This window comes from Chiloscyllium plagiosum, unplaced genomic scaffold, assembly GCF_037043375.1.
Source record: "Chiloscyllium plagiosum isolate Xiang-an unplaced genomic scaffold, Cpla_swu_hap1 HiC_scaffold_10, whole genome shotgun sequence".
Taxonomy (NCBI): domain Eukaryota; kingdom Metazoa; phylum Chordata; class Chondrichthyes; order Orectolobiformes; family Hemiscylliidae; genus Chiloscyllium; species Chiloscyllium plagiosum.
In genome coordinates this window covers 78,003,655-78,022,752 of record NW_028270148.1, presented here as the reverse complement: position 1 = coordinate 78,022,752, position 19,098 = coordinate 78,003,655, and the positions used below count along the sequence as shown (strand labels likewise).

At 42.0% G+C, this 19,098-nt stretch overlaps 1 protein-coding gene across 1 annotated transcript in view; it reads right to left on the bottom strand.

Moving 5' to 3' along the window:
- Nucleotides 1-3,585: 3,585 nt before the first annotated feature.
- Nucleotides 3,586-19,098, bottom strand: part of tcp1 (t-complex 1) — a 60,851-nt gene continuing 45,338 nt past the window's right edge. The window contains exons 9-12 of the mRNA XM_043696178.2: nt 16,158-16,281; nt 7,836-8,028; nt 7,211-7,374; nt 3,586-4,060 (exon numbers count right to left, since the gene is read on the bottom strand). Of these exons, the coding sequence (XP_043552113.1) occupies nt 3,844-4,060; nt 7,211-7,374; nt 7,836-8,028; nt 16,158-16,281 (698 nt within the window). The 3' untranslated portion in view covers nt 3,586-3,843. The remainder of the gene's footprint in view (nt 4,061-7,210; nt 7,375-7,835; nt 8,029-16,157; nt 16,282-19,098) is intronic.

The window sequence follows — 19,098 nt, the reverse complement described above, 5'->3', positions numbered from 1 at the left end:
GGCTGTAACTAGTGTGGCCTCAAAGTATTGATTTTTTTAACTTTTTAATTCCAGCTGCAGGAAAAAAACCCTGCAAATGCTTTGCAAACCCAGGGTATCACACCTGTAGTGACAGGGAAACTTCAAACAGGAAGAGAGTCAACAAGACTGATATAACAAGATCCAACTACCCTTCCCTCTCAGCAGAAAGATACTTCTTTGCAGCATGTCTGTAATACTCTCCATGAATATACAAAAAAGGCTTTAAAAACAGACTGCGACATTAATGTGTGTTATTGGACTGATGCTCTGGTGTACATAGCAAGAGTGCTGGTTCAGCATTTTAAACATTCTTGCTCTGCAGGTAAAAGGCAAGTTAATACCTAAGCCATTCTCTAGTACTCCAACTTTCCAGATTTAAAACCAACTAATCCACTTTTTAAAAAAATAATTTGGAAATGTTGGCTTCACTGGCTGAATCAGCATTTGTTGTCCATTGGGGTGGTGATGAGCTGTATTCTTGAAACACTGGTCTACCTGTTGCAGGTCATTCCAGGTCTTTGGCTCAGTGAACAGTGACATATTTTCAAGATGTTGAGTTGGTTTTGAGGGGTACTTGCAGGAGATGTTCCCATGCATCTGTGACATATTCTTGATTCAATGGCCATAGGCTTAGAAGGTGCTTTCCAAGAATCCTGAGTCTCTGCAGTACATTTTATAAATGATACACATCGCAATGGAGGGTGGGAATGTATTGTATTAATAAATGTAATGTCAATCAATCATGCTATTTTATCCAGAAACAAAGTACTGTAAGAGGAAAAAGTGAAAATAAAAGGCAGAGAAAAGAAAGATAAAAATGAAAGGTGGCCACATTTCACAGTAATTCTAAAAGAGCAATAAACATAGAAAAAATACAGCGCAATACAGCCCCTTTGGCCCTCGATGTTGCACCGATCCAAGCCCACCTAACCTACACCAGCCCACTATCCTCCATATGCCTAACCAATGCCCGTTTAATTGCCTATAAAGAGGGAGAATCCACCACTGCTACGGCCATGGCATTCCATGAACTCACGACTCGCTGAGTAAAGAATCTACCCCTAACATCTGCCCTATACCTACCACCCCTTAATTTAAAGCTATGCCCCCTCGTAATAGCTGACTTCATACGTGGAAAAAGGTTCTCATGGTCAACCATATCTAACCCCCTAATCATCTTGTACACCTCTATCAAGTCACCCCTAAACCTTCTTTTCTCCATTGAAAACAGCCCCAAGTGCCTCAGCCTTTCCTCATACGATCTTCCTACCATACCAGGCAACATCCTGGTAAACCACCTCTGCACCCGTTCCAGTGCCTCCACATCCTTCTTATATAATGGCGACCAAAACTGCACACAATACTCCAGATGCAGCCGCACCAGAGTCTTATACAACTGCAACATGACCTCAGGACTCTGGAACTCAATTCCTCTACCAATAAAAGCCAGTTCGCCATATGCCTTCTTCACAGCACTATTTACCTGGGTGGCAACTTTCAGAGATCTGTGTACATGGACACCAAGATCCCTCTGCTCATCCACACTACCAAGTATCCGACCATTAGCCCAGTACCCCATCTTTTTGTTACTTTTACCAAAGTGAATCACCTCACACTTACCTACATTGAACTCCATTTGCTACCTTTCTGCCCAGCTCTGCAGCTTATCTATATCCCGCTGTAACCTGCCACATCCCTCCTCACTGTCAACAACTCCACAGACTTTCGTATCATCCGCAAACTTGCTCACCCAACCTTCTAGCCCCTCCTCCAGGTCATTTATAAAAATGACAAACAGCAATGGCCCCAAAACAGATCCTTGCGGAACACCGCTAGTAACTGCACTCCAAGATGAACCTTTACCATCAACTACTACCCTCTGTCTTCTTCCAGCCAGCCAATTCCTAATCCAAACCTCCAACTCACCCTCAATGCCATACATCCGTATTTTTTGCAGTAGCCTACCATGGGGAACCTTATCAAACGCCTTACTAAAATCCATATACACCACATCTACCGCTTTACCCTCGTCCACCTCCTTAGTCACCTTCTCAAAGAATTCAATAAGGATTGTGAGGCACGACCTGACCTTCACAAAACCATGCTGACTATCCTTGATCACATTATTCCTATCCAGATGTTCATAAATCCTATCCCTTACAATTCTCTCTAAGACTTTGCCCACAACAGAAGTGAGACTCACCGGCCTATAGTTAATAGGGTTATCATTACTACCCTTCTTGAACAAGGGAACATTTGCTATCCTCCAGTCTTCTGGCACTATTCCTGTAGATGAGGACATAAAAATCAAGGCCAATGGCTCTGCAATCTCCTCCCTTGCTTCCCAGAGAATCCTAGGATAAATGCCATCAGGCCCAGGAGACTTATCTATTTTCACCCTTTCCAGAATTTCCAACATCTCTTCCCTACATACCTCAAAGCCGTCCATTCTAATTAATAAATATTTTTTAAAAAGCCTGAAGGCTGTCTCTCAATGCGAGGAGCATTTGTAATTAGGATGAATTAACTGCAGTTAGCAATGGATATGACATAATTGGGATCACAGGGACCTGGCTCTAGGGTCCTCAATTTTCAGGAAAGGCATATGGAGAGGTGGAGTACCTTTGCTGGTTAAGGAGGAGATGAACAATAGTAAGGAGAACATTAGATCAGTATGGGTGGTGCTGCGGAACACCAAAGGAAAAAAAAGGCATTAGTGGCAGTTGTGATGTTGGGGACTACATCAAACAGGAAATCAGAGGTGCATGCAGTCAGGGTACACCAGTTATTATGGGTGACTTCAATATACATATTGAGTGCACTAACCAAACTGGTAGCAATGTGATGGAGTAGGATTTCCTGGAATGAGAGAGATATGGTTTCCTTGACCAATGTGTCCAGGAACCAAACATAGAGCAGGCCACCCTAGACTTGGTAATTGTATAATGAAAGGGCATTGCTTTGTGAGATTTTACTTTTGGGGGTGGGTGTGTGTGTGTGTGGGTGGAGGGGATGACCATAACATCATACAGTTCTTCATTAAGACAGGGAAGGACACAATTAAATCTAAAACTAGGGTCCTGAACTTAAAGAAAGCTAACTTTTGATGGTATGATGCATGCATTGGCTAGGAGAAGCTGACCAAGGATACTAAAGGAGTTGACGGTGAATAGGCAATGAACTTCAACAATTGTAACCCCCTATCCAGTGTAAAACAGGGAACGTGGCTCAACCATGGCTAACAAGAAAAATCAGGGATAGTGTTAACAGCAAAGAGGAGGAATACAGATTGGCCAGAAAAAGCAGAAGTCCTGAGGACTGGGAGAAATTTAAAAATCAGAGAAAGGCAAAGGTTTGATTCGGAAAGGGAAATTAGAACATGTAAGCTTGCTGAAAACATTAAAAAACTGACTGCCAAACTTCATCAGATATGTGAAGAAAAGACTGGAAGACAAATGTACATCCCTTACAGTTAGAATCATGTTGTCATGAATCATACTGAACAGTGTGCAATTATCTGAAAACATTATGATGGATTCAAAACCAGAAATTGTGACAAAAAAGTAGTTTGTCAGACTTTATTGAAGACATGAATATCATCCAGTACAAGTAAACAAAAAGGTACTAATGCAGGCAATTTCCAAGTTCCAAAGAAAGTGATATTTTTCCTTAATGAGTGGAATATGCAGGTACTAGAAACAATTAAATATTCAGTAGCCACAAAAACAATAAGCAAAAGCAGAAAATGGGAAAATTTTGTATTTCGCTATCTGCAAAAATACTAATAATAATCCAACAAATAACATTTAAAACTTCAGTTCTTCAACCATCAAGCTCTCCACTTTGAACTGCATCATGGTAGCTTTTTCCTTTCTCTTGTTTATCTTCTGGATAAAGTTTAATGAGGTCATCAATACGAAGAATAGTAATTGCAGCTTCTGTTGAAAATTTCAGACTCTTTGTTTTGACCATAGTTGGCTCAAAAACACCAGCTTGCTTATTGTCCCTTGGTTTTCCATTCACTAAATCAAGACCAATCCTGTGCAAGAAAAAAATGTGCTTTATCAAATAGGAAACCAATTCTCAGAGAATAACCGACAACCATTAAAAGACACCCATATTAACTTAAGGATGAGGTAAAGTAACTAGTCTTTAGTTAGATGTGCCTTAAACATAATGAGAATGGAGTGTTTAATATTCAAGGATGTACAACATTCAGAGATTATTAAAAAAAGGTGGGTGATAAGACATTAGAGAATACTGGATACCCAAGGGGTATATTTGATGCAAGACAAATATTTATGGCTCTTGAATGCCCCCTAAAATGGCCCAGAGTGCCATTAAGGGCAACCAGGGATGGCAACAGGGCCACTGACCTTGAAAGGTCAATTTCCAATGACACACACAACCTATAAAAGATATTAAAAAACACCTGAAGTCCAAACACAATCTTCATTACTATTCTTTTAGTCATTACAAAAGGTCCAAAGATTAAAATTAAACTCAATATAATTGACTAAAGCTAAATTACAAAATATAAATTACATTAAATCTAAGCATCAGTATCCAACCAAATTTAGTGGATCAAAAAAACAGAATCTCAGGTTTTAACTGTTTCAAACATGAACCACAACTTTAAGATTACTGTTCAATTACAATTAAAGCAAAATATGGACAAGTTTCCTCTAGGGTACGAGTGCCAATCCAAGCCAAGAGATGAAATTGGATTCAATTAACTGTCAGTTAACCATGGCAGTGGTTGAGATCCAATTGAATTAGCAGAAGTTGTGAGCATGGTTATGATGTTTGATAGTTTACAGTTGATTTACACTGGTAACACACCCAGACTGAGCATAAACAAAGAGGAGATATTTGCATTGCTTAATCTGTGCAGAGATCACCAGTTATATATAGATTACAAGTCAGTACTAGTGCATGAACATGAAGAAAATCTTTCATTCTTTTCGCATTCTGGGGCAAATGTCTGTCTTCAGCGAGCACTGTATAAGATCATACGACATGGAAATAGATCAGTTCACTGGGTCTGCTTCAGTGATATCATAGCTAATCTGTTAATCCCTAACTTTTTGTCAGATCCTTAATTCCTGTTTAAAACTATATCTCAACCTTGCATATAATTAATGACTGAACAGCCTCTGTAGCAATGAGCTCCACAAATTCACTATCTTCAGCAGAAAATTATTATTCTTCTTCAGTCTTACAATTAGATTAGATTACTTAGTGTGGAAACAGGCCCTTCGGCCCAACAAGTCCACACCGCCCTGAAGCCCAATCCACCCAGACCCACTCAACTACATTTACCCCTTCACCTAACACTACGGGCAATTTAGCATGGTCAATTCACCTAACCTGCACATTTTGGGATTGTGGGAGGAAACCCACGCAGACACGGGGAGAATGTGCAAACTCCTGAGGCGGGAATTGAACCCGGGTCTCTGGCGCTGTGAGGCAGCAGTGCTAACCACTGTGCCACCGTACCGACAGTAATGCTGTACCCCTTCATCTGAAAATATGCCCTCTGGCCCTTGACTTTCCCACTACCTTGCATCTATCTTGTTACATCCCCCAAGGGATGTTTCAATAAGGCTGTCTCATGCTTCTACATTCCAAAAAGCACAGGCCCAATCTACTCAACCTCTTCAGAGTCACTATCAACCTGTTGAATCTTTTCTGGACTACCTCCAATGCTAGTATATCTTTCCAGAGATAGGGTCCAAAACTGTTTACAGTATTTCAGCTGACTATAGTTTTAGCAAAAATTCTCTACTTTAATACTTCATTTCTTTTGAATGAAGGCCAACATTCCATTTGTTTTCCTTGGATGCTACCTTTTTGTGATTCATACATAATATGGGAAACAAACTTGCCTATTTTGGCATAAAGAAATGAAGGGCAATATCTTAATTAAATCAGAATTTGTAGATGGATCTGGCAGTGATAAAATCAACCTGGAGTACAGAAACTGATTAGGAAGGCAAGAGGAATGGAACATAAAAAACCTTTTGCTACAGTTATAGAGGACGTTGGAGACCACATCTAGAGTACTGTGTACAGTTTTGACTGTCTTATTCAGAAAAGGGCAAAATTGCATGAGAAAAAAGTAGAGTATATTCAATGCTATTGATTCCTGCAGTGAAGGGAATTATTTGTTGGCGAAAGGTCATTCCCAGGTTAAAACGACTGATGTGATCTTATCGAAACAAAGGTTCCTCAGGAGATTTAACAAAATGAATGCTGAAATGATACTTTCTTCAATGGGAGGTGCTTAGAATTAGGAGACGGTTTAAAAATGAGACAAAAAAAAAAAGTACCTGCAAAGATCTGCATCTAGATGCACTGCAGTAGATCAAGGTTTCTTTCAAACCTTACAATATCGACCAACCACCTAGAAGGTCAAGGGCAGCAAATGCATGGAAGCACACAACCTGAAAAGTTCCCTTCCAAGCCAGATACTACTTTGACCTGAAAGTATATTGTTCCTGCATTGTCACCATGTCCAAAACTTGGAACTCCTTTCCCAACAGCTTTGTTGGTGAATCTACAGACCAAAGGCTGTAGAGATTCAACAAGGTAGCTTACCATCAACATCTTCAAGACAATTAGGGATGGGGAATACATTCTGGCCTGGTCAGGCCAGCAACACCAGTATCCCATGTACAACTTTGTTTAAAAACATTGAGAATGAGCACGTGTGAAATTCTGTTCCCCAGAGCGCAGAAGCAGGATCTTTGAATATTTTAGGGCAAAGATAGAGATTTTGTCAATAACAAAGAGCTCAACAGTATCGAGGGTAGATAGGAACATGGATATTATGACTCCAAATCAGATTCGCCATAATCATATCCAATGATACAACAGACTTTTGAGGGCTGAACTCTTGCTCCTAGTTTGAATGCTTATGCAATGCTTCACCTATAGAAACTCAATACTGGGAAAACAAGAGATGAAAATGAACCAGTCATGTCTTATGAAGCCACACAATCAAATGGAACTCAAGAATTGTATTAAGAGTGTTCAACCCTAACCCTAAAGCATTCAGTTTATGTACAAATCGATGTGTGTCCTCATATTGCAAACCAAGAAACCACCCAACAGCTTGTAACAAAAGTTATGGATATTAGCACAAAATACACTTCACACCCAAAAAGGGAAAAAAAAACATACTTACCATTTCAGGTTTTTACGTTCTGGGTTTACCTGGGCTTCATTGTGGAATGCACGCAGCTTAGCAACCAGGTCTGTAGAATCCTGAGCTGCATTTACTGCCAGAGTCTTTGGAATAACTAACAAAGCCCGGGCAAATTCAGCAATTGCAAGCTGCTCACGTGATCCCTAAATGATAAAATTCCTCAATTACACTCTAAAATTCATGACAATTTCCTCCCAATTCTAAACAGGCACAACAAATTAGTGACAGCTACTTTACTGCATAAGTCAGACTCCTTTAAAAGAATTCCGATTAGATGAAATGTTCTCCAGTACAGAAATTAAAAAAAGAATGTGTTATCTTGCTGTTCCACTCAAACCTCCGTCTACAATTTCATGTCTCCCCATCTACCCCCAACACCTTCAACTAAAATCAGCTTTCTTTTGCAGCATATTTGACAGTCAAGATATTGGTTTGGACAATTAGATGTTGTATTTTATACTACCATAGTTACTAATGTTTGGTCAAAATAAAGTTGCAACTCAATCTTCAATTTGGACCAATGACACCAAAACAATTTGAATTATCAGAAAGGATAAAATAAATCCAGAATTCTTTTGAAGAAACATCCAAACTAGATTCATACCAAACTGGTAGCATAGTTCTCCAAGTAGATGGAGAGTGCTGCTTCTACTGCACCACCACCTGGCACTAATGACTTGGATTCCAAAACTCTCTTGGCCACACTAAGTGCATCATGGACAGAGCGCTCCATCTCATCACACATGAAATCATTTGCTCCACGCAGGATGATGGAAGCAGATGTACGGGCCTTTGTGCTAAAGAAAAAGACGAACAAAAAAAAAAGGTTAAAATGGCAGAATATGTTGATGCACAAAAATTACATACATCTCACGTATAACCTGCAGCATTCAGATGTACTGACATGCACACACAATTCCAGAGAGAGAGGGGTCACGACAGAGAGAGAAAGGAACGTGGGTTAGGGTGGCACATGTGTTGTAGGGAGAGATAGCGTGGAGAGCTACATGGTCCAGGGGACAAGGGGCACAGGTGCCATTGGCACCTAGGGGAGAGACGGTGGCCCCCAACCCCTAAGTCAGGGAACAGGAGCCTCCAAGTGAGTGGTTTCTTAGATTACTTGCAGCGTGGAAACAGGCCCTTCTACCCAACAAGTCCACACCGACCCACCTAGACCCATTCCCCTACATTTACCCCTTCACCTAACACTGCGGGCAATTTAGCAAGGCCAATTCGCGGGCAATTTAGCATGGCCAATTCGCGGGCAATTTAGCATGGCCAATTCGCCTAACCTGCACATTTTTGGACTGTGGGAAGAAACCGGAGCACCCGGAGGAAACCCACGCAGACACGGGGAGAATGTGCAAACTCCACACAGTCAGTCGCCTGAGGCGGGAATTGAACCAAGGTCTCTGGCACTGTGAGGCAGCAGTGCCACTGTGCCACCCACAGTGTGCAGGAGAGGCTGCAGAAAGAGAACGTGGCAATCCAATTAGCCTCCTTTTTTGCAGTATGCAATTTATGATTCCAAGGAGTAAGTCACAAACAAACCTGACTCAAGACATTCAAATGTGCTTTTATCAAATCGGCTGCATCAAACTTTTAGATGTAAAATTGTAATAGGCATTGAAGCAACCAATTGGATGGTAGATACAAGTGAAATAATAGGATTTTTGTACAGCCATTGCTAGTTCTGTCAAAGACAACAGCAGTGTCTTTCAGATACATATGACTGAACATGCTTTATCCCACGCGTATAACTGCCATACTATTGATAGAAGTATAGCAGCAAATAAATGGGAATCTCAGCATCAAACCTTCAGATTATTCACAACTTAAATCAACTCAATTATAAATCAAATATTCAAAAGCATGAAGTTCAGGGTAATGATAAATCTAACACAAACAATATGATTGTTCATTATTAGCTGGAAAGACAAAGCGAGAAGGACTCCCCTAGTGGCTTTTAAGTGGTTTTTAGTTTGAGTTCAGAGGCCCCTAGAAGCATCCAATTGTAGCTAACAATTGATTTCGTGGGCAATCTATTGGAATAAGAAATTGGAAAAGCAAAGCATAGAAGGACAGCTCAAACTCATGAAGTGCTCCTCCTGCTCTATGTGGGAAATCAGGCAGTTACAGCACCCAGGACCACAACATGCAGTGGAAGTGTCCAGCTGCAGCTCCTGGAAATCTGGATTTTGGAGCTAGAGCTTTGCCCAGAGATAATATGCAGCATCACGAGGCTGACAGAATGTCAAAGAAAGACAGAGAGGTACTGAGTCTGCAGGCTAAGACACCACAGGCAGGAAGGGAGTGGACAACCACTATGCAGATTAAAGATGACTTATCAAGACTGTGCACTGCTAAAGAGATACACTACTTTGGATACTGTTGGAGAGAAAGCCTCTCTGAGAAATGTAACAATAGCCAAATTGTTGTACCGCAGTTAGCTTTGCTGCATGGTTGAGGAAGAATAAGTGTGGGAAAGCTGGAGTAATAGCGGATTCAATTCTAAGGATAACAAGTAGACGTTCCTGTGGCCTTCGAGATTCCAAGATGGTATGTTGCTTCTCAGGTGTGAAGGTGAAGGACAATGGAACAGCAACGGCAGGGCTGTCTGGGAGTAATTCAGGAGACATAGCAGAGATTCATCCCAAGAAAAAGGAGAGAGGATGAGGCAACCATGGCTGACTAGGGAAGTCAGGGATGGCCTAAAAGCAAATGAGAAGGCATATAATGTGGTGAAGGGCAGTGAGAAACCAGAAGATTGGGAAGCTTACAAAGGCTACAGGGCAACAGAGAAAAAAAGTGAGGGAAAAAAAATTAAATGCCACTAAGCTAGCCAGTAACAAAGGAAGACAGTAAAAGTTCATTTAGCTATATAAAAGGGCAAAAGAGAGGCAAAAGTGGATACTGAGCTGCTGGAATACGACGCAGGAGAGAGTGTGGGGAATAAAGAAATGGTTGGAGGAACTGAAATTTTTTTTTGCATCAGTCTTCACAGTGGAAGACACTAGTAATGTCCGAAAAATTTCAAGACAGTGAGGGGGCACAGCAGAAGTGGTAGCCATTACTAAGAAGGTGCTTAAAAAAAACAGAATGACTTGAAGATTGATAAATCACCTGGTCCAGGTGGACTACACCCCAGACTTCTAAAGCAAGTAGCTGTATGGATAGTGAAGCCATTAGTGGTGATCTTTCCGGAACTGCTAGAATTAGGAAGGGTCCCAGAGGACTGGAAAAATCGCTAATGTGACACCCCTGTTTAAATGGAAGGCAAGACAAGAGAGGGAAAATTACAGATCAATTAGCCTAATCTCAGTTGCAGGCAAGATCCTGGAATCCATTGTGAAGGATGAGATTTCTGAATACTTGGAAGTGTACAGCAAAACAGGAGACATCATGCCCGACAAATCTGCTAGAACTCTGAGAAAGTAACAAGCAGGTTAGACCAAGAAGAGCTAATGGATGCTATCTACTTGGACCTCATGCCCGCCTTTGACAAGGTGCCACACAGGAGGTTATGAGTTAAGCTAAGTGTCACAGGCGTGGTGCTAGCATGGATAGAAGTTTGGCTGTCTGGCAGAAAGCAGAGTGGGGATAAAAGGGTAGGAAGGATATAGGTATGGACTATTTTCTAAATGTTGAGTAAATTCAGAAGTCTGAGTTCTAGTCCAGAATTCTCTCAAGTCTTGAAGGTTAAGTCAGTAGTTAAGGTGGCAAATGCAATTTATTTTGAAAGGACAGGAATATAGAAGTAGAAATGTATTTTTGAGGCTCTTGAGACCACATCTAGAGGAGAAAGTGAGGACTGCAGATGCTGGAGATCAGAGCTGAAAATGTGTTGCTGGAAAAGCGCAGGTCAGGCAGCATCCAAGGAGCAGGAGAATCGATGTTTCGGGCAGGAGCCCTTCTTCAGGAATGAGGAAAGTGTGTCCAACAAGCTAAGATAAAAGGTAGAGAGGAGGGACTTGGGGGAGGGGCGTTGGAAATGCGATAGGTGGAAGGAGGTCAAGGTGAGGGTGATAGGCCAGAGTGGGGGTGGGGGGCGGAGAGGCCAGGAAGAAGATTGCAGGTTCGGTGCTGAGTTCGAAGATTTGACTGAGACAAGGTAGGGGGAGGGGAAATGAGGAAACTGGAGAAATCTGAGTTCATCCCTTGTGGTTGGAGGGTTCCTAGGCGGAAGATGAGGCGCTCCTCCTCCAACCGTCGTGTTGTTATGGTCTGGCGATGGAGGAGTTCAAGGACCTGCATGTCCTTGGTGGAGTGGGAGGGGGAGTTGAAGTGTTGAGCCACGGGGTGGTTGGGTTGGTTGATCCGGGTGTCCCAGAGGTGTTCTCTGAAACGTTTCGCAAGTAGGCGACCTGTCTCCCCAATATAGAGGAAGCCACATCGGGTGCAACGGATGCAGTAAATGATGTGTGGAGGTGCAGGTGAATTTGTGGCGGATATGGAAGGATCCCTTGGAGGGAAGTAAGGGTGGGGGGAGGTGTGGGCGCAGGTTTTACATTTCTTGCGGTTGCAGGGAAAGGTGCCAGGAGTGGAGGTTGGGTTGGTGGGGGGTGTAGACCTGACGAGGGAAATCACGGAGGGAGTGGTCTTTTCAGAACACTGATAGGGGAGGGGAGGGAAATATATCCCTGGTGGTGGGGTCCATTTGGAGGCGGCGGAAATGACGACGGATGATACGATGTATATGGAGGTTGGTGGGGTGGTAGGTGAGGACCGGTGGGGTTCTGTCCTGGTGGCGATTGGAGGGGTGGGGCTCAAGGGCGGAGGAGCGGGAAGTGGAGGACATGCGGTGGAGGGCATCGTCGATCACGTCTGGGGGAAAATTGCGGTCTTTGAAGGAGGAGGCCATCTGGGTTGTACGGTATTGGAACTGGTCCTCCTGGGAGCAGATGTGGTGGAGACGAAGGAATTGGGAATATGGGATGGTGTTTTTATAGGGGGCAGGGTCGGAGGAGGTGTAGTCTGGAGTATTGTTTGCAGTTTTGGGGCCCATATCTCAGGAAGGATGTACTGGCCCTGGAGCATGTTCAGAGGTGGTTCACTAGACTGGTCCCAGGAACAAAAAAGTTTAACATAAGAACATTTGAGAACTCTGATTCTATACTTACAGTTTAGAAGGATAAGGAGGGGATCTAACTGAAACATACAGAATACCGAATGGCCTGTATACTGGACGTTGGGAAGAGATTTCCATTGGTAGCAGAAACTAGGACCCGAGGGCATAGCCTTAGAGTAAAGGGAAGACCTTTTAAAATGGAGATGAGGAGAACCTTCAGCCAGAGAGTGGGGATTCCATAAAATTAATTGCCACAGAAGGCTGTGGAGGTCAGGTGATTGAGTATATTTAAGAGAGATAGATAGGTTCTTGAGTATCAAGGAGATCAAGTGTTATGTGGAGAAACTGGGAGAATGGGTTTGAGAAACTTATCAGCCATGATTGAATGGCAGAGCAGACTCAATGGGCTGAGTGGTCTAATTCTGCTACGTCTTATGCAGAAGATTATTTCTGAATAAAGGGCCTAAATCCAAATAAAGGAAACTACGATGTTATGAGATACAAGTTGGCTTGAGACATGGTAAACATTTAAAAAGCACATGGATTATTCATTCCTTTCTAACACAAAAATAAAACAGAAAACATAGCCATACCATTGCTAACAAGGGAAAAAAGTTACAGTATCAGAACCAAAGGGGCATACAAATAGGTCAAAGAGATGGCAGATCAATTACATATACACTTTGGTCGTCTCTTCATAAATATAATCCCAAAATGTTGAGGAAAACAGGGTTGAGAGAATGAGAGAGACACTGTCAGATATCAGTATTAATAGGGAAAATGGTATTGGAGAATTTGATGGGACCAAGGGTGATAAATTCCCTAGACCCTGATAATCTATACCCCAGAGTACTTAAGTGATCCTAAAAATAGTGGATGCCTTGGTATCATCTTTCAAGATCCTACAGACTGTGGAACAGTGCTTATGGATTTGGGCATAATTAACAATAACACCACTATTTAAAAAAGGCGGCATAGGGAAAAAAAAAGGGAATCAGACCAGTTAGCCTGACACTGTTAACGGAGCAATACTAGAGTCTGTTATAAAAGAGTCAAGATCAGAGTGGTGCTGGAAAAGCACAGCATGTCAGGCAGCATCCGAGGAGCAGGAAAATCATCGTTTTGGGCAAGAGCCCTTCATCAGGAATCCATTATAAAGGATTCAATAGCAAAACACCTGGAGTAGTGACAGGATCAGATAGAACATGGATTTACAAGAGGGGAATCATGCTTGATAAATCTACTGGAATTCTGAAAATGTAACTGGGAGAGTTGATAAGGGGAAGCCAGTCATTGATTTTCAGAAAGCTTCAGGTAAGGTTGCACATAAGATATTAGTAAGGACAATTAAAGTACACGGGATTGGGGGTGATGTACTGACATGGATGAAAACTGATCGGCAGACAGGAAACAAGTAGGAAAACACAAGAGTCTATTTCCAGGAGTTGAAGTACGATAGGGATCAGTGCTTGGGCCTCAGTCATTCACAATATGAGAAAGAAGCTAAATGTACATCCCCACGTTTGCAAGTGACTTGCTGACTTGCAGGGAGAACTGTGAAGATGTAGCAGATATGTTACATAGTAATTTGGACGAGTTGAATGTTGGGCAAACGCACTGCAGATATCATATAATGTGAAAAAATGTGAGCTTCTCCACTTTGGTCACAAATGCAGGAAGACAGATAATCTAAATAGTGATAGATTAAGGGCATGGTGTGATCTCGGTGCCTTTGTACACCACAGAAATTAACCATGTAGTAGTACAGCAGGCAATGAAGGTGGCAAATGGTATGTTGGCCTTCATAGTCAAAGTACTGAAGTACAGGAACATGAATACTTTGCTGTAATTATACCTGTAAAAACACCACCCCTTGTTCCCACAATACCAATTCCACCTCAAAGTCCCAGATGGCCTCCTTCTTCCAACTTCACAACTTCCCTTCCCATGTGATTGATGATGCCCTCCAGTGCCCACTTCACGCACTGCTGCCCTTGAACCCCACCCCTCCCAACACAAGGACAGAACCCCTCTGGTCCTCACCTTCCACCCCACAAACATCACATCATCCTCCGCCACCTCCAAACGGATCCCACCAAAGGTATATTCCCCTCCCCACCCCTATCAGCTTTCCGGAGAGACCATTCCCTCCGAGATTACTTCAATAGGTCCATGCCCCCCACCAGCCTACACCCCACTCCTGGCTCCTTTCCCTGCCACTGCAGGAAGTACAGAAACTGTGCCCACACCACTCCCATCACCTCCATCCAACGTCCCAAGGGATCCTTCCACATCTGTCATAAATTTACCTGTACCTCTACTGCATCTATTGTACCCGGTATGGTCTCCTCTACATCAAGGACACTGGACGCCTTCTTGCAGATTGTTTCAGAGAACATCTCGGGACACCTGCACCCACCAACCCCAGCACCCCATGGCTGAAGACTTCTACTCTCCCTCCTTCAAGGAGGGAGATGCAGATCCTGGGCCTCCTCCACTGCCAAGCCATTACCACCGACACCTGGAGGAAGAACATCTCACATTCCACCTTGGGACCCGACAACCACACGGGATAAATGTGGATTTCAACAGTTTCCTCAATTCCCCTCCCCTGACATTATCCCAGTCCCAAACCTCCAACTCAGCATAGCCCTCATGTCCTGTCTTTCACTCCCCCCTCTGACCTATCACCTTCTCCCTCACCTTCATCCACCTATCACTTTCTCAGCTACCTTCTCCCCAACCCCACCTCCCTCCCATTTATCTCTCAGCCCCCAGCCAACAGGCTTATTTTCTGATGAAGGGCTCATGCCCGAAATGTCGATTCTCCTGCTCCTCAAATACTGCCTGACCTGCTGTACCTTCCCAGCAACACACTCTTGACTGTAATTATACAAGGCCTTGATGAGACCACATCTGGAATATTGTGTGAAATTCTCATTTCCTTATCTGAGGATGCTCTGCCAATGAAGGGAGTGAAAAGGAAGTTTCCCAGACTAACTCCCGAGATGACAAATATGAAAAAAGACTGAATTGGTTAAGACTATATTCACTGGAATTCAGAAATATGAAGGGCAGGGTAAGGGAGAAGAAATATCATTGAAACCAATACAAATCTAACAGGAACGGACAGGGTAAACACAGGAGGAATGTTCAAAAGGGAGTCCAGAAGCAGGGGTCATCCAGTGAACTCGTGGAATTCTCTGCGACTAAAACATTGTTTTCAAGGAGGTAGATATAGTTCTTTTTGGCAAAGGTACCAAAAAGGAGAAAAAGGAACAGGGTATGGAGTTGGATAATTTGCTTGCTTTAATTTTCATTAAATTGAATGGCAATGTAGCCTAAAAGGGCTGTATGACCCACTCATTTTTTTACATCTCTACGTAAATCATTGAATAACTCTTAACTTTCTTCCACCACACTTCCAAACAGTGCATTCCAGGCCAAACCACTCTGTGGAAAAGTCTTATCGCACAATGTGCTTGCTGTGCAAATCTCTTCGCAATTTGTGCCCTCTAATTCAGAATCTCAAAATACGAAAACGTGAATCAAATCTCCTCTTTGAGGTAACAGTCCCAGCTTCTCCCATTTATCTTCATAACTGAAGTTTCTCATCCGTAGAAGCATTCCTACAAACCTCTTTTGCACTCTACCCAATGTGTCCCATTCTTCTTAAAACGTGAAACTCAGTACTGTACACAATAAGCCAGCTGAGGGTGAACAGGTTAAATGTTCAAAAATAAAAAATTGTCCAAAAGTGAAACAAAGACATAATATTGAAAGGCTATTTAAACAAAACTTTCGAAATCAGTATTTATTGCAAAAGAGAACACATTTTAACTGTGATCCCCTACTTACTTTTTAATCAGTATCAGTTCATCGTCGCATATCCTTTCTTGAACCACTTCCTCAGCCTGGCCCAACATGGAGGCTTCAAAAGTCTCTTCCCCCTCCAAGTTTGCCAAAGTTGAACACACAGTTGCTATGAAGAAAACAAAGGGGAAAATCTGTCAAATAAGTACTCCTGAATTCTTTTTTGCCTTTTACTAATTTCTCAATATAAAAGTACCATCAAAACAAACAAAACACTCCTTGAATCAAATTGAAAGCTATAGAACGCACGTGAACACTGCTAGAATAAATTTTCAAAAGCTCTCAAATGAAAACAGATGCTGGAAATCTGCAATTAAAATGGCAAGTGCTGGAGAAACTCAACAGCTCTGATAGCATTTGTGGAGAAATAAAACAGAATTAACATTAGGCAATTTGATAAGGCAAGAGTCCATGATATTGAAGATAGTATGTTAGCATGGATAGAGGATTAGTTAAGCAATAGAAGACAGAAACACTATCTCTTCAGCTATCTGCTTTAGAACTCTGGGTTGTAGTCCACCTGGTCCAGGTGATTTATCAACCTTCAAGTCATTCCGTTTTTAAGCGTCTTCTTAGTAATGACTACCATACTCAACTTGGCCCTCTTGCTCTCAAAATATTTGGGGCATTACTAGTGCTTTCCACTGTGAAGATGGTCTCTCCTGTGTCATATTCCAGCAATCCAATGTCCACTTTTGCCTCTCTTTTGCTCTTTATATATCTGAAGAAACCCTTGCTATCTTCCTTTATGTTACTGGCTAGCTTACCGTCATTTAATATTTTGTCTTTTTTTGTTGCCCTCTGGTCTTTATAAGCTTCCCAATCTTCCGGTTTCCCACTGCCCTTTGCCACATTACATGCTCAGATGTGGCAACTTCCATGGCAAGAAATCAGAGTTAACATTTCAGGTCAGAACTCAATAGATGATGGAGTTGGGAGAAGGGGGCATTTTCAGAATGGCAGACTCTAGTACTGATATACCACAGGGATCAGTGTTGGGGTGACATTTACAATACAATAATGACTGGGATGAGCAAAGTGAGTTCACTGTAGCCCAAGTTTGCAGATAGTATAAAAAGGTGGTCAGGCAGGTAGTGAGGATGACAAAGTATAGAGGGATAAAGACATGTTAAGCAAGGGAATGCTGACAATCTTGAAATTGTGAACCCGAGTCAGTGACATATTAACTCGTGGAGACAGAATATCCGCCCTGTTAAAACTGTTCATAACTTTGCAAATTTCAATAAGGTCACCTCTTAGTCTTTTCTGCTCCAAGGAGAATAAGGCTAATTTCTCTAATCTTTCCTTATATCTAAAATCCCTCATTCCTGGTATCATTCTAGTCAATCTCCTTTGCATTGTGTTATGGAGTAAGCCAAACACCCTCAAAATATTAAGATAGTCTTGAACCAAACCTTTTCTTATTTTCAAACAGGTAAATAAGGTAATGCAATTCCATATGCAATTCGATTAAACAAACTACTGAATTTAAAGCAAAACACTTTAAAGCATCCACTGTAGTTAAAACAAAAAGGAGGAAGGAATTTGAAAAACTTAATAGAAAATTTAACAGAATAATAGATACAGTTTGTACAGTATGTTTAACTGTTCCAATATAGTTACATCCCATAGAAAACACCTTTGGCAAAGTGCAATTTTAGAAAATAATCAGACTCATATGCACTGTCACAGCAGGCAGAGAAACCCCAGGTTTTGGTTGTACCCAAGAGGGGGGTTTAAAAAAAAAATTCCACTTCAAAACCGGACAGCGACTGCTAAAAACTAAGCAAAAACTCTGATCTGTGGGAACTCTACTACACCCATTCAGGCCGCTTCTACTGGTCCACATAAAAATCTCAAGCAGTTTACTTTCTTACAGACTGCTCAATACCATTCGTTCAATCTCTTAAAAAAAAGGACAAAATAACCTCAAAGTCACATCATCACCACAACTTTCGCCAGGCCTTAAAATCCTTCCTTAAATAAGATGTCGAGAACCAAATAATATTCTAAATGCGGCACAATCAATCATTTGTCCAGGTATAGCATCACCTCCTTGCTTTTATACTCTATCTATAACAAACAAGGATCAGATAAGCCTTAACTGTTTCAACCTGTCTGGCCACCTCCAGAGAATAGTGCATATAAACCCAAAAGTCCTTTTCCTCTGTACTCCCCTCAAAACTGTACCATTGAGCCTGCATGGTCTTTTTGTTTCTTCCATCAAAATACATTACCTCACATTTCTCAGCATTGAAATTCACCTGGCAGGTATCTGCCCATTTGGCCTACTTGCCCATGTTCCTCTGAAGTTGCTCAGTGTCATCCATATAGTTCACTAAATGTGTATTTAGCTTATTCCATTTTATGGCCTCCATTAGTTTTTCCACTATTGACGTCAAGCTGGGCTTGGGCTTTGCTTTGCCTCTTCCTGAGGTCACATTTACAGTCCTCCAGTCCCCAGGACTAAGCCTATATTCAGAGGGACTTGGAAAATTTCCATCGACAGCTCTTGAATTTGCTCCCTTACCACTTTCAGCAATCTAGGATTTATCTGGTGAATTTTCTATCTGGGGTGGGGGGACTGCCAGGCCTTTGAGAAACTCTTCATCTACCACTGTACTACTCAGTTGTTCAACATCCACATGTTTACTGCTTCAACCACCATTTTCTAATGTAGTAAAGACAGTGAACAGCTTACCCACCTTGTTCCTTATGGGCCCCATTCTATTCTTAACTAATCTTTTTACTAATAATATGAATAACATTTCACTACTTGTTTTAGAGCAGCCTGCCAGCCTTTCCTCATGCTCCCTTTTAGCCTTCCTTATTCCAGTCTTAGCACCTCTCCAACATTCAAGAGATGATGTGGAGGTGCCAGTGTTGGACTGGGGTGGACAAAGGTAAAACTCAACACCAAGTTATG